The sequence below is a fragment of the Tursiops truncatus genome, chromosome X (assembly GCF_011762595.2).
Source record: "Tursiops truncatus isolate mTurTru1 chromosome X, mTurTru1.mat.Y, whole genome shotgun sequence".
Classification (NCBI taxonomy): Eukaryota; Metazoa; Chordata; class Mammalia; order Artiodactyla; family Delphinidae; genus Tursiops; species Tursiops truncatus.
This window is the reverse complement of record NC_047055.1, coordinates 117162602-117177366: the sequence shown is the minus strand read 5'-3', so window position 1 is coordinate 117177366 and position 14765 is coordinate 117162602. Positions and strand designations below refer to the sequence as shown.

Sequence of the window (14765 nt, the reverse complement as noted above, 5' to 3'; positions counted from 1 at the left end):
CTACATACATAGTTTTCCATTTTGTATTTAGTTCATTTTCAAAAAAGACACTTGGCAAACATGTCTTTTTAAGTACAACCTAGTTCTTTCTTTATACATAAAAGTTCATTTTTCATTGTCTAGGGTGAGTATTTTAAGTTCACATAACATAATCGATCTTCCTAGATGTTGGTTTATGGTTTTAGAGGGTTATGCAAAATATTTTACTATGGTCTTATTTTTTAACTCTGTGGTGGCTTGTCTTAAAATAAAGCTGCAATTTTTAGATAACTTTATTCTAGTCATACTTAGAAATTCCATCAATCCTTTAAATTGCATTTTCATCTGAACTGCATCCCTGTGTCTATCTTCAAGTAGCTTAGCTTTATCTTCCAGGTCTTTCTTCTCCTTTGGTATTAGTGCTGGTTATCATTCACTGCTGAATTTATCTGACTTGGATATTTATTACTGTTTTTCCCCTAGATAAGTCAGATAAGTATGATCTACGTGATGTTGAAAGACTACAACACGATGATAACTGGGTTGAAAGTTACTTATGCTGGAGGCATAACGTTGTAGATGAAACACTGAAGATGCTTGATGAGAGTTTTCAGTGGAGGAAAGAAATGTCTGTCAATGGTAAGCTGTTCGGGCTTCCCTGGTGGCGCAGTGGTTGAGAGTCCGCCTGCTGATGCAGGGGACGCGGGTTCGTGCCCTGGTCCGGGAAGATCCCGCGTGCCGTGGAGCGGCTGGGCCCGTGAACCATGGCCGCTGAGCCTGCTTGTCTGGAGCCTGTGCTCCGCAACGGGAGAGGCCGCGGCAGTGAGAGGCCCGCGTACCGCAAAAAAATAAAAAATAAAAAAAATAAATGGTAAGCTCTTCAGTTTAACCTTGACTGTGTACTATATCCCCTGCATAAATGTTACTATTTTACACTTATAGCGTATTTGCAGATATTCTTGGCAGTCATCAGAAATATCAGAATATAATGTTTTATAAAGACACAGTAACATTTGAAAGGAACATCTTATGAATAAATCTTAAAATAGGATTATTCATAAGGAAATCAGATCACCAAGGAGCAGAATCACAGATTCTTCACTGACAGCAGAGTCTCCTATTCTGTGTCTATTTGGTTTAGAACCATTAAAATATCAAGACAGCATCTTCGCTACTAGGCCTAGAAATAAGGGGATACTATTTGCCTGTTTTTCTCAGTTGTTGCCTGGTGTCTGTCTCTATTCCCAGAGTTCCTTGTGCTAATAGGTGCTCCATGTGGAATTACTACACGACTGGGAGTCCCCAAAAAGCCGGCTTATCCCCAAGGATGCCTATAGCAGCCTCCTCTTAACTTCTTGATTTCAAGGCCCAATTCTAGATTGCAATTCCCCACCTCCCCCAAAAAGGAGTTTTAAATCTTAGAGGGGATTTTATAATAGTGTTCAAGTACATGGAGAACTCTTTTCAGGAGAGGTTACCCGTTATCTCTCTCCTCCTAAAAAATTTAACAGGAAGAAACTGGCACAACTACTAGTTTCGATGAGGTATAAAGAAGGATTTCCTGACCTTGAGGATTATAAACTCTGGACTGACTGAGTCTGGAGACTTAATACAAAATAGTCAACAAATAAATCCAGAGCAGATACTCTCCGCAGTCATCCTACTTGGAGAAGGAATCTATCAGAAGGAGAGTATTTAAAAAATAATTTGATTGGAGATATAAAAACTGTAGGTAATTTCAACAGTGAAGCATTTATTAGTCAAGCAAAGAAATGTAAACCTGATGTTTCTAAATCATTTAAGTACAGAATAAACCTTTAAACTCAAGAATAGTTTTCTCTTACATAGAATTGCTAGTTTCTAGTGGCAGACAGCAGAGAGATGATGAAAGGTGGCTGGGGAAAGATAAAGAAACCTTTGAGAGTTCTCGGAGAAGTACTAATGAATGACACAGAAGCCTTGACATTTGCTGCCTTGCTGTGTTGGTTCTCGGCCTCACTAGAGAGTGGACCTCCTGCTGAAGGATCTAGCATTTTTCTTGAAGTATTTCCCACCTGCCCCAAGATTATAAATGTATTAGACTCTACTGGTTATCAAACTTTGATTTCTTATACCACTTCTGAGGCTATAATGTGGACATTTACTGCCATGTTCTTTTGAAATTGTCCAATCGTGATAATATTTGTTTGCAAGTCATTAGGTGAAATACAACTAGAACATGGAGATGTGTCCACATCATAATGGCTGATATGTAAGAGGAAATGGATTTTTTCCATTTCTGTCATCTGTGTCTTTATGTAGTTTTTTTTCTACTTAGTAAGAAACACCATTTTTTATCGTCAGAGGTTCTTTCCAGATGTTTGCATAAGCTTTTTCTTTTTTTAGTAAGTTTATCTTTTTTTATGTCAGAGCTACTATATTAACAGTAACCTTTATGTTGTAAGTTTTGTTTTTAAAAGGCGTCTAAGTTACAATTACTCATCCAACTTTATCACTTTTTAGACCTGACTGAAGCCTCCATTCCCAGGTGGTTACTGGAAATTGGTGGTATTTATCTCCACGGTTATGACAAAGAAGGCAACAAGTTGTGTAAGTATAATGTACGTACTGGCTTTTCAGGATTTTGAGATGTAGCCATCCATCTCAACTGAATTAATAATAGGCAGAGCTTTCTACGTATGTACCACACGTCAGGTTTCCTACAATAGGGATTGTTAGGGTCAGCTGGACCAAGCGTCAGATACTTAGTAGTTGAATGTACCGTTTGCATTATAATAAAGTAGGCTGTAAAGGCAAGTGCCACATCCCATCACACAGCCAAAAGGATGTAACTCAGAGTCATTATCTTCTTTCTAAGTTACTGATGTTAAAATTCAACCCAGTATCATTATGGAAAATCTTTTTGATAGTCACTAAGGGTGGCTAAATGGGCCAAGCCGAATTTGGGGCAAAGGGGATAGAGGAATAACTTGGTTTGTACCAATGCTGGGACTCAGCAGGAGTGTCAGAGCCCCATCCTGAGCAGATGTCCTGCCAAGGCAGTTTGCTGCACGGTCGTGCCCGCCTTGCGCACCCTGTGTGTGGCCCGTGGTCGGCTCCTGTTGTAACAGTGCTCTCGTAGCGTTTTCCTCCCATTGCTGGCTCCCCCTCAGTCTTCCTTTCCCATTCCTCTTATTCCACCTGTATCTCACATGTGCTTCCCAGGCTTTGTTCCTTTCTTGGCCTCTTTTCCTTTCCAGCTGATGCAGTCTCCTTGGGTGATCTCAAGTACGTTGGCACCTTCAGCTGCCTTCTCCCCAACAGCGGTGACCCCAGGCTGTCCCCAGGCCACATGCATGTACACATCCAGCTGCCCACCGGATTGATGGTTGGCCGCCTTCAATACAACACACAGCTGAACCACATGCGTCCCACCACCCGCCCTCCCTGTACTCCCAGCTCGGGCCCACAGCCGTCGGCTCTTCCTCTGACAGAGCTTCACTTTAGCCCCTCCTCCGATTTCAGTAGCACTTCCTCAGTTCACTCCCAACCCCTACCCCCTTAGCATTTCATGCAGATTTCTTCAAGCCCCGCCTGTCTCTCTGTTTAGCTGCTCCTCTCACCACTCGTCACATCTTGTCCTAGCTGCCACCACTCTGAATGGTTGCCAGGCTCCGTCCCCACACACGACACCCGCTCATGCTGCCATCGTGCTTCTGTCTGGGCTTTTCCTCTGGACGGAACATTTTTCTAGTGCTCTGTTTTTTGTTAACCGCAGTGTAGAGTACTTTTAGGTTATTACCAAATATTGTTTTTTCCCTTACTTACTAAGGGGGGAAGTGTATTTTCTAAGGGGGGAAAATAGTTTACCTTTCTGCTACTCTTTAAGGTTCCCTAGTATATACTATTTCGAAGAGATGTTTTTAATCTGAGAAACAAAATAAAGACAAATGTTAAGGAAAAGGAATGATATAATATATGCATAAATAATATTATAATGCCATAAATATTTTTTCTTATTTTTATCTTATGACCTGCTTAAAGTCTGGATCAGGGTGAAGTATCATATAAAAGACCAGAAGACCATAATGGACAAAAAGAAGCTTATTGCGTTCTGGTTGGAACGGTATGCTAAGAGAGAAAATGGGAAACCTGTAACAGTGATGTTTGACCTGTCAGAGACTGGAATAAATAGCATAGTAAGCATTTTTCATTAATTCTAAATCATTGTTTATCATGACATCCTCCCTCTCTCCTGTCCTCCCTGCCACTACCCCCTTGACCAAGTTGTCCTGTAAAATAGAGCTAACCAAGTCATGTTTGGGATTTATTTCCAACCCCTGCATTGTGAGTGAAGTCAAACGTGGAATAGGATTTGCAAAAAATTAAATGTGCTTCAGTATTTGGCATTGAAACTGTAGATTTCCTAGAAATGTTCCTTGTCTGATACATAGGATATGGAAGGAAGACGTCGAGGCTGGCAGAGTAATGAGTAGATGTGGTAACAGTGAACTTTTCTATTAGAGCTAATAATACCCTATACAGCACCTCCCCGTGCCTGGCACAGAGTAATGCACTCAGGAAATGTGGAGTACAGTAACGTATGCTCTCCAGCGTACCATTACCCGCATGCCATGTTTTGCAGTGGCGAGATGTTCACCTGCATTTTTGCACATCCAGCACTTTGTGATTTTGTTGAGGTTTTTTGTTTGCTCGTTTAGGTTCGCTTTCTGTTTGATTTGGTTAGCTTTGGAAACCAGTTTTCTTCAGGTGATTTTGCCAAGCTTAAAAAATAAATAAAACCTACCGGTCTTTAATTTGGGCCCTTGTGACCTTAGTGCCAACTACAAACCCTTCAGCAGCGATGGGAATTTGTTGGCGCATTTATTAGAGCTGTTGTCTCTTAACACTCAAAGCTGGGCTAATTCTGGTAGCAGTGAAGTGGTGTTCGGAGACATGCCTGGGGCAGCCTTGAAATCTTTTTCAAACTCTAGTTGGCAAAGTATGTCAATATCCCTGAAGTGTTCGTATTCATACTCTTTGCCTGGTAACTAACTTCTGGAAATCTATTCTAAAGAAATAAACCTGAGTATAGAAAAAGTGTACATCAAAATGTTTTTTCAGAGTGTCATTTAAAATGGTGAAAAAGTAAAAAAAATGTAAATGTCAATACAGTGAAGTGAATTATGGTGTATCTAATTGATGGAGTATGTGTAGGTATGTAAAATGGTGTTTGTAAAGAATTTGTAGTAATATTGGAAAATAGCTTTTTTTTTTTAAGAGAAAAGGGCGACAGGGTTATATCATAGTGATACATAGCCCCCAAAAGGGAAATCTTAGACATTAAACAAACAAACAAACAAAAAACAGGCTAGAGTTTTTTTAGGCAGTGGGACTACAAGTTTTTTTTCATCTTTCTTTGTCTCTAAGAGTCATTTGCCCTGGGTTATTTTTTCAATCTAGTTTCCATGTCAATGAGTTCTAGATTACAGAATAAACCATTTTATACCCAAAATCTAAATCAAAATGCCTAGATAAATAAATATTGCATAATAATAAATTATGATTCTGTTATTCTTTATGTATGATAGTTTTCTATTTATTAACCCAGAATCATAAAAAATAAATGTTAATGTTTTTTATTGACAAATACAGGGGCAAGGAATTGAGCTGATTATTTTTCAAGCTACTTATATACTGTTTCATTATCTTTAATTTATAAAGTTTATTTGCATTACTAAGTAGTTAAATCATTAATGTTTTCAAATACTAGAATCTTACTGAATTATGTTTATACATGACCCTCGTAATTCAGAAAAGATTTAAGTCAACCTTTAAAGATGTATACATAATTGCAAGTCAAAATTTAAATTATTTACTAGAGTTAGGCCACTAATTTGGCTTTAAGCTTGCCTGAAAGAAATGGAATCATTTAAAATTACTCAGTGAACACAACATCATAAAGCAATTATACTCCAGTAAAGATAAGACAAATAAAATAACTCAGTGGACATACTTTAAAACCAGCATTTTAGGGAAGTTTATCTATTGCTGATACTTGAACCAGAAGAAAAGTCTTTCTTTTTTTTTTTTCAAGTTTTATTCTTTAATTAAAAAAATTTTTTTTGATTGACTGATTGATTGATTTTTTGGCTGCACGCATGTGGAATCTTAGTTCCCCTACCAGGGATCAAACCTGCACTCCCTGCATTGGAAGCGTGGAGTCTTAACCACTGAACAGCCAGGGAAGTCCAGAAAAGTCTTTCATGGGTCTTCAAAGGGAAGACATTTTACAAGATAATGAATAGCATCCTTGAAAACATCCTCACAGAACGCAGAGCAGTGGGTTTCACGGAGCTTCTTTATGTAGTACCCACCAATACACGTACACCAGTGGCATCCTATCAAATCGGCTTGAATTAGCAGTAATTTGGGATTTTATAAGCAAGGTTATTCAATTAAAGATGAAAAGAATATTGGACAGAGACTTTTGGGGCAAAGTCTGGAAGCCACAGATCATATACTAGGTAACCAAATCTTTACATAACTAGTTATTTTGAGATACCTTCTTTGACTCTTACTTAACTACAAATTATTCAACTCTGTGCACAGTGGATATAATGATTAGTTATAAAGGTATTGTTATATGCTAGAATTTATCCCATAATAAATACATAATATAGTTATGGATGCTTATTTTCAGTTTATTAGCGTTAAAGATGCTACAACTCACATGCTAGGAATAACTTTATAGACTCAGATCTCTAGGGCAGCTCACCTTTGAGTAACTGATAGATTTAAGTTTGCCTGGTTGTATCTTTCATCCTACAGTCCTTATAAGATGGTTGATCAGTAAGTCAGCCTGTGGCCAGTGGAAACACACGGAATGAAATGATCCATGTGAATAGTAACCCTAATAATCTAGTTTCATGTTGCTGTGTTCAGTGCAGTAGAACCAATAGTCAACTGTGTCTCCTAGAAATTGAAGTCAATGAACAACCTTTAAATATAAACGAAAAAACTCTAATTCTTATTCTAGGCTCCTACACAAGAGGAAAGAAGCTAGAAGTGAAGTAGATACAGCACACCAATATGATCAGATTAACTGTTGTATAAAAGATTAATAAAATATATTTTATTGACTATTATGAGGTATAGAAATTAGGTTTAAAAAACAAACATATCAGAATTAACATGCATATATATTGTCGTTCCAAGTAGTCAGGTTGAAAACTATATACTTGTTCTAATAATTCTTTAATTGTTCGACAGATGTTTAGAATTTCTTTATGGGGGTTCCTCTTTATTTTTTATTTATTTATTTTTTTTTTTGCGGTACGCGGGCCTCTCACTGTTGTGGCCTCTCCCGTTGCGGAGCGCAGGCTCCGTACGTGCAGGCTCAGCGGCCATGGCTCATGGGCCCAGCCGCTCCGAGGCATGTGGGATCCTCCCGGACCGGGGCACGAACCCGTGTACCCTGCATCGGCAGGCAAACTCTCAACCACTGCGCCACTAGGGAAGCCCGGGGGTTCCTCTTTAGATCCGTTTTATAATGCCACATTACCTTAGCAGCCTGAAGTATCTAACTAGTCTGGGGTAACATGAATGATGTTTAAGCTAATTTCTTTAACTCAGTTTTAGGACTGATTATTATAAGTAGCTTAATGACTTAAAAACTAACTCCTGGGAATATAAATATTTATTTATGAACTATTTTTTAAAGAATTTAATAATTACCTCATTTATATTTAATAATTTATCACTTTTAGAAATATGCAATCTAAAATTCTCTAATGTGGACACTCTTAAAGATTTAAATGTATAATCTTTCTTTTAGGACATGGACTTTGTACGCTTCATCATCAACTGCTTTAAGGTTTATTACCCTAAATACCTCTGTAAGTAACTTCCTCCTTTATAAAAATACAATATAGCGAAACTGTAGACAGTGTCTAAGAATTGTGGAGCTTTGTATTATTTTAGACTTTAATACCTGAGACATTGTTTTCTGGTGAAGAGCTTAAATATGTTCTAGAAGTTGAAGTACATATCCTAGTAGATACAGGAGAAATTTTTCATAAATAATCATTGTCCTTTACAGTTAGTTTTAAGAGTTCAAGTTATAATCTGTGTACATGCCATCCTGTCACACACACACACACACACACACACACACACACAGAGAGAGAGACGTAAAAACGTACATTTATTTCCAAGATTATCCCATTTTTACTAATTTTTCAATTGAGAAATTAATTTTAAATATTATTTGGAACTTCTTACATGCAAGAAACATGAGCAATATTGGTAAGTAAAGTATACTGTGTGATAAGCAATACTCATACATAAAGTACATTGTGTTTCTAGTTGCTTTTTTTAAATTGTCATTAAGAAAGCACTTGACTAGTGTGCACGACATTTGAATCTGGTTGCATTTGGCGTTTGTTTTTAATTGTGACTCTTCTATTAATTACCTGAATGAAGAACTCCTAAATATTATATATTCATTTTTGACTTAATAGATTTACATGATGGCTTCCCCCTAGGGAAATCAAGATGCCATTCCACATAAACAGTCAAATATTTTTAAAAACCCCAGTGGGTTGAAAGTGAAGAGACAGAAGAGAGGCAACAGGGACATCAGAAGTGGAAACTCACAGGTCTGCCTGGGCACACCCCTGGCAAATACCACAATTAGCGTCTTTGGGGACTTGTGACTCAGGTGACACTACAGCATGAAATGCCTAAGTCATTTTATTTTGACGTGCTTTCACATTAGTGTTAATGTGATGTGAGAAACAGACAGAAAGCGTGGTGGATATCGAGGATCATTGCCACTCCTAGCCCTGTGCTCTCGTGTCTTCAGAGAGAGTGTTGATGAACATTTTTAGGTAAAGAGAATGTCTAGTTTGGGGAACCTGTAGGATCTGCTGTTCCTTCTGAATTCTTCCTGGATCTGGCATATACCCTGATTCATTAAGACTTGCTGAGTGGTGCCAGTCATTGGTCAGTAGGGAATCACTGCCCTGGATTATTAGATTTTTTTCTTTCATGTAAAAATGAATATAAAATATCCACTTGTTTACTGAAATATCCAAAGGGGTTTGTGAAGAGCTATTTATAAAGAACATAAATATTACTATTACTTTATAAAACACGTCTAAGATTCTTTTGAGAAAACTATTAATAAATTCATGGGTGTATATCAAGATGAACTGAACACTGTCATTCCAAATAACTAGAGATAATATATTTATTCTAGCTACATAATGTTTTGCAGACATTGAATTTTTTTTTTTTTTTTTTTTTGCGGTACATGGGCCTCTCACTGTTGTGGCATCTCCCGTTGCGGAGCACAGGCTCCAGACGCGCGGGCTCAGTGGCCATGGCCCACGGGCCCACCCGCTCCGCGGCATGTGGGATCCTCCCGGACCGGGGCACGAACCCATGTCCCCTGCATCGGCAGGCGGACTCCCAACCACTGCGCCACCAGGGAAGCCCACAGACATTGAATTTTATAGAATCTTAAGTTGATCATGTTTCAAAATTTGTCATGAAATATAATATTCTTAAAATCTTGAGTCAAAATCTTTTTAGGCATATCTCAGATGAAAACTGAGGTATTGAGCACCAGGGTACCTCTTTGCAAGTACCTTGTTCCTTACATGTGCATTATTTGTCCTACATTAATATAATCATTCTAGGAAGTTCTCTGTTCAGGGAAGAATGAAATTATGTTTTGATTCATCTGGAATAGAAGAATGAATTTGTTATCAAAAATCCCCTCTGTGGGTTCTGATTCTTTCTCACAATTGTTAATAGGGCTGCTTAATATCTTCATCTAAGTATACAAATAAAATTTCTGTATACTTTGGAATTATTGGTTTCCTGAGGCTCATAATATTAAGAAAAGTTGAAATCATTTTTGTTTCTTAAAACATAATGATTTCTTAAAAATGGGGCAACTGTCAGAGTGGGTTTAACAATATAATATCTAGAAAACTAGAATTGAAGCCATAAATTAGACATTGAAATCATTTTAAAGCTCAGTGGACTTCAGCACTAATATGACATGCCACATCCAGAGTTTCCACTTACCCACTTACTATTTTGTTTGGTACCTTTCTGCAAACAACAAAAGCAATAAATGAATAAAAGAACACGCTATTTGCCAAAGGGCAGTGATAGTACATTATTCATTTCACACAAGCCATCCTCCTAGGTGAGCCCCTCACCATTGTGAGAAGTCAGTTTAGTTCTAGCACCACTCACACTTTATGGAATTAAAACTGAGTCATCCATCTCAGTTTTTAGATATATTTAGATCACTAGTTTTTTTTAGGCCAGGTATAAGTGACTACTATTGTGGTACTAAGTCACAGACAATGAATTTTTTTTATCTTTCAGCAAAAATGGTGATCTTTGATATGCCTTGGATAATGAACGGTGAGTATATTACTTATACTTTCCTAACATAAAACGTCTGATTTTTTTTTTCTTTGCCAATTTAGCCGTATTTCTATGGTTGTTTAAAAAAGAATGTTATTGTGTTTGGTGTGTAATTTTAAGAGGCTGGAGCTAGAACATGCAAAGGCTGTTCCTAAGCAAACTGGGCCAGCGTTGTACCCCCAGGCTCTGGGGATACCCATTAGTCTTGTCTAAAAACAGTTTTAAAATGTTCGGTCATTCAGGTAAAACTATAGCCAGAAGACCTGTTTGTCATCTACAGATGGGATATGTCACAGAATGCAGACCTTGGCTAGGTTCTCTCATGGGCTTCAGGTGTTGAGGAAGAAAATGGGATGAATCTAAAATTTAGTCCAGATCTCTATAGTCACATAATCCTTAGGACAGTCATGGTATATATTTTTGGCAAAAAAAAATTTAAACCATTGAAAAACATTCTTTACCAACTCGGATGTGGTTGTAAATTTAATGTTATTTTCAGAATGTGCATTTTCATTCATGTTTGCCAATCAATTGTTACATAGAAAGCAGTAGAGAAAACCAATGAAATCAAAACTCGGTTTTTTGAAAAGTTCAACAAAATTGACAAAACTTTAGCTAAACTGATGAAGAAAAAAAGACTCAAATTATTAAAATCAGGAATGAAAGAAGAGACATTACTACTGACCTTACAGAAATGTAAAGGATTATAAGGGAATATTGTGAACAGTTGTGTGCCAAGAAATTAGATAACCTAGAAGAAATGGGCAAGTTCCTAGAGAGACACAAACTATCGAAATGGACTCAAGATTCTGAATAGAAGTATAACAAAAGAAATTGAATTAGTAATCAAAAAACTTGTCACAAAGAAAAGCTAAGACCCTAAATGGCTTCACTAGTAAATTCTACTAAGCATATAAAGAAGGATCAACACCAGTTCTTCTCAAACTCTTCCAAAAAATAGAAAACACTTCCCAACTCATTTTATGAGGCAAGTATATCCCTAATAATAAACATCACAGAAAAAGAAAACTAATATCAGACTAATATCCCTTATGAATATAAATGGACCAGCCCTCAATAAAGTAACAAACCGAATCTAGCAGCATATAAAAAGGATTATATACTATGATCAAGTGGGATTTATCTCAGAAATGCAAAGTTGGTTCAACATATGAAAATCAACCAGTTATCCAACATATTAATAGACTAAAGAAAAAAAATCACATGATCATCTTAATAGACACAAAAAGTATTTGACAAAATCCACTACACTCTCCTGATAAAAGCACCCAAGAAACTAGGAATAGAAGGTTCAAAGAGTTGGGACAACTGCCAAGTTAGTTGGATCACAGTAGTTCACACAAGACTACCCTCACTTATGACACTAATTGTAAGTTCAAGGGGTTTCCAAAACTACCCTCAGGTTTACTGGAATCATTCACAGAACTCACTGAAAGCTATTGTACTCAAAGTTATGGTTTATTACCAGGAAACAATTCAGATTAAAATCAGCCAAGGGTAAAAAAAAAAAAACATATGGTAGAATCCAGGGAAGTACCAAATGTGGAGTGTGTTACTTTCACGTCATCAATATGTGACAGTGCTCATGAAGTATTTTCAAACAGGGAAGCTCACCCAAACCTCAGTGTTCAGAGTTTTTATTGGGGCTCCATTTCCTAGGCCTGACCAGTTTATCACATGGTTCATCTCAGTCTCCAGTCTCTCCAGAGGTCTACAGATACTGTGTGACCCAAAGCCTCCACCCTAAATTGTATTGTTCCAGTGTGACTCGGGGTCCCTAGGCAAACAAAGACACTCCAACAGGCATGAAGGTTACCTCCAGAAGCTGAGGGTAAAGGCCAGACCTTTCTTTGGGTAAAGTTAATTTTTCACAGAAGAGAATTTCCTCACCCTGATAAAGGGCATCTATGTAAAACCAACATCTATGAAAACCCACGGCTAACATCATACTTAGCAATAAAAGAATGAATATTTTCCCCCCTAAGATCAGGAACAAGATAAGGTTGTCAGCTCTTACCACTTACATTGCCAGGGCACTTTGGCAAGAAAAAGAAATAAAAAGCATCCAGATTGGAAAAGAAGAAGTCATACTATCTATATATGCAGGTGACATCTTCTATATGGAAACGTTTAAGGAATACACACACACAAAAGCCTATTAGAACTAATAAATGAGTTCAGCAAGGTGGCAGGATACAAAGTCAATACACAAAACCAGTTGTATTTCTGTACACTGGCAATCAATAATACAAAAATGAAATTAATTCCATTTATAATAGCATCACAAAGAACAAAATACTTAGAAATAATAAAAGAAGTTGAAGACTCATGCTGAAAACTACAAAACACCATCGAAGGAAATGCAAGACCTAAGTAAATACTCATCTCTTGTTAATAGATTAGAAGACCTAATATTGCTAAGATTCAATGCAGTCCCTGTCAAAATCCCAGCTGCCTCCCCCTTTTTTTTTTTTTACAGAAATTGACAAGTTTGTCCTTAAATTCATATGGAAATGCAAGAGACCCAGAGTAGTAAAAATAATCTTGAAAAAGAACAGTGAAATGGAAGGACTCACACCTCTTGTTTTTTTTTTTTTTTTTTTTTTTTTTGGCTGGATTGGGTCTTAGTTGAGGCACACAGGATCTTTTGTTCTCATTGCAGTGCGCTGGCTCTTTGTTGCAGTGCACAGGCTTCTCTCTCGTTGTGGCGCACCGGCTCCAGAGCACATGGGCTTTGTAGTTGCGGCATACGGGGTCTCTAGTTGTGATGTGTGGGCTTAGTCGCCCCACAGCATGTGGGATCTTAGTTCCCTAACCAGGGGTTGAACCAGCGTCCCTTGTGTTGCAAGATAGGTTCTTAACGACTGGACCACCAGGGAGGTCCTGTACCTCTTAGTTTGAAAACTCACTACAAAGCTATAATAATTAAGATGTTGTGGTGTGGACATCAGAATAGACACATAGATCAGTAAAACAGAATTGAAAGTCCAGAAATAAACTGTAACATTTATGATTAATTGATTTGTTAATGGTCAGACAATTAGGTGGAGAAAGATTAGTCTTTTTAATAAATGGTACTGGGACAACCGAATATCCACATTCAAAAGAATGAAGTTGGACCTCTACCTTCCGTCATATACAAAAATTAACTCAAAATGGGTCAGAGTTAAAATTATAAAACTCTTAGGAAAAAACATAGGAGTAAATCTATATGACTTTGGAGTAGGCAGTGGTTTCTTAGGTATGACACCAAGAAAGCACAAGCAACAGAAGAATAGATACATTGTACTTCATTAAAATTGAAAACTTGTGTACCTCAAGGGACACCATCAAGAAGGTAAAAAGACAACTCTCAGAATGGAAGAAAATATTTACACATAAGACATCTGATGAGGGACTTAGGTCTAGAATACATAAATAACTTTCATAATGCAACAGTAAAACGACAAATGGCCAAATTAAAATGGGTGAAAGATTTTAATAGACATTTTTCCAAAGAAGATATGCAAATGGCAATAAATACATAAAAGATGCTCAACATCATTAGTCATTAGAGAAATGCAAGTAAAAACCGAATGAGATACTACTTCATACCTACTAGGATGGCTGTAATTAAAAAGACTAAAGTAACAAGTGTTGATAATGATGTGGAGAAATTGGAGCCCTCATACGTTGCTGGTGAGCATGTTAAATGGTGCAGCCACTGTGGAAAAACAGTTTGGCGGTTCCTGAAAACATTAAACATAGAATTACCATGTGACCCAGCAATTCCACTCCTAGGTATATCCCCAAGGGAATTGAAAACATGTCTACACAAAGAGTTGTACACAAATGTTCTTGGTAGCGTTATTCATAATAGTGAAAAGTGGAAACAATCCAAAGTTCATCAGTTGATAAATGGATAAACAAATGTTACATATCCATAAAATGGAAAGTTATTCAGTCATAAAAAGGAATTAAATACTGATACATGCTACATCATAGATAACCTTAACATGCTGAGTGAACAAAGCCAGTATGAAAAAAAACACATGTTGCATGATTCCATTTATACAAAATGAGCAAATCCATAAAGACAGAAACTAGATTAGTGGTTGCCAGGGAATGGGAGAAGGGAGAATAAGGAGAGATTGCCAGTGGGGGCAGATTTCTTTTCGGTGTGATGACAGTGTTCTAAAATTAGATAGTGGTGATGGGTTACACAACTCTGTGAATATACTAAATAAAAAACATTGATGTGTATACTTTAAAAGGGTGAATTTTATGATATGTAAGTTTTATCTCCATAAAGCTGTTATAAAAAGTCAGATTTTGCACTTCAGTTAATTCAAGTAGCA

At 37.2% G+C, this 14765-nt stretch overlaps 1 protein-coding gene across 7 annotated transcripts in view; it reads left to right on the top strand.

Annotated features, from left to right (window-relative positions):
- MOSPD2 (motile sperm domain containing 2) overlaps nucleotides 1-14765 on the top strand; it is a 59844-nt gene that overhangs the window by 14337 nt on the left and 30742 nt on the right. For all 7 annotated transcript variants that reach the window (XR_012329294.1, XR_012329293.1, XR_012329295.1 and 4 more), the window contains 5 exons: nucleotides 463-618; nucleotides 2482-2568; nucleotides 4003-4157; nucleotides 7796-7856; nucleotides 10366-10404. Coding sequence is in view for 4 of the 7 variants with exons in the window: in XM_019925605.3 (XP_019781164.1) it covers nucleotides 463-618; nucleotides 2482-2568; nucleotides 4003-4157; nucleotides 7796-7856; nucleotides 10366-10404 (498 nt within the window). In the remaining 3 variants the exon portion in view is untranslated. The remainder of the gene's footprint in view (nucleotides 1-462; nucleotides 619-2481; nucleotides 2569-4002; nucleotides 4158-7795; nucleotides 7857-10365; nucleotides 10405-14765) is intronic.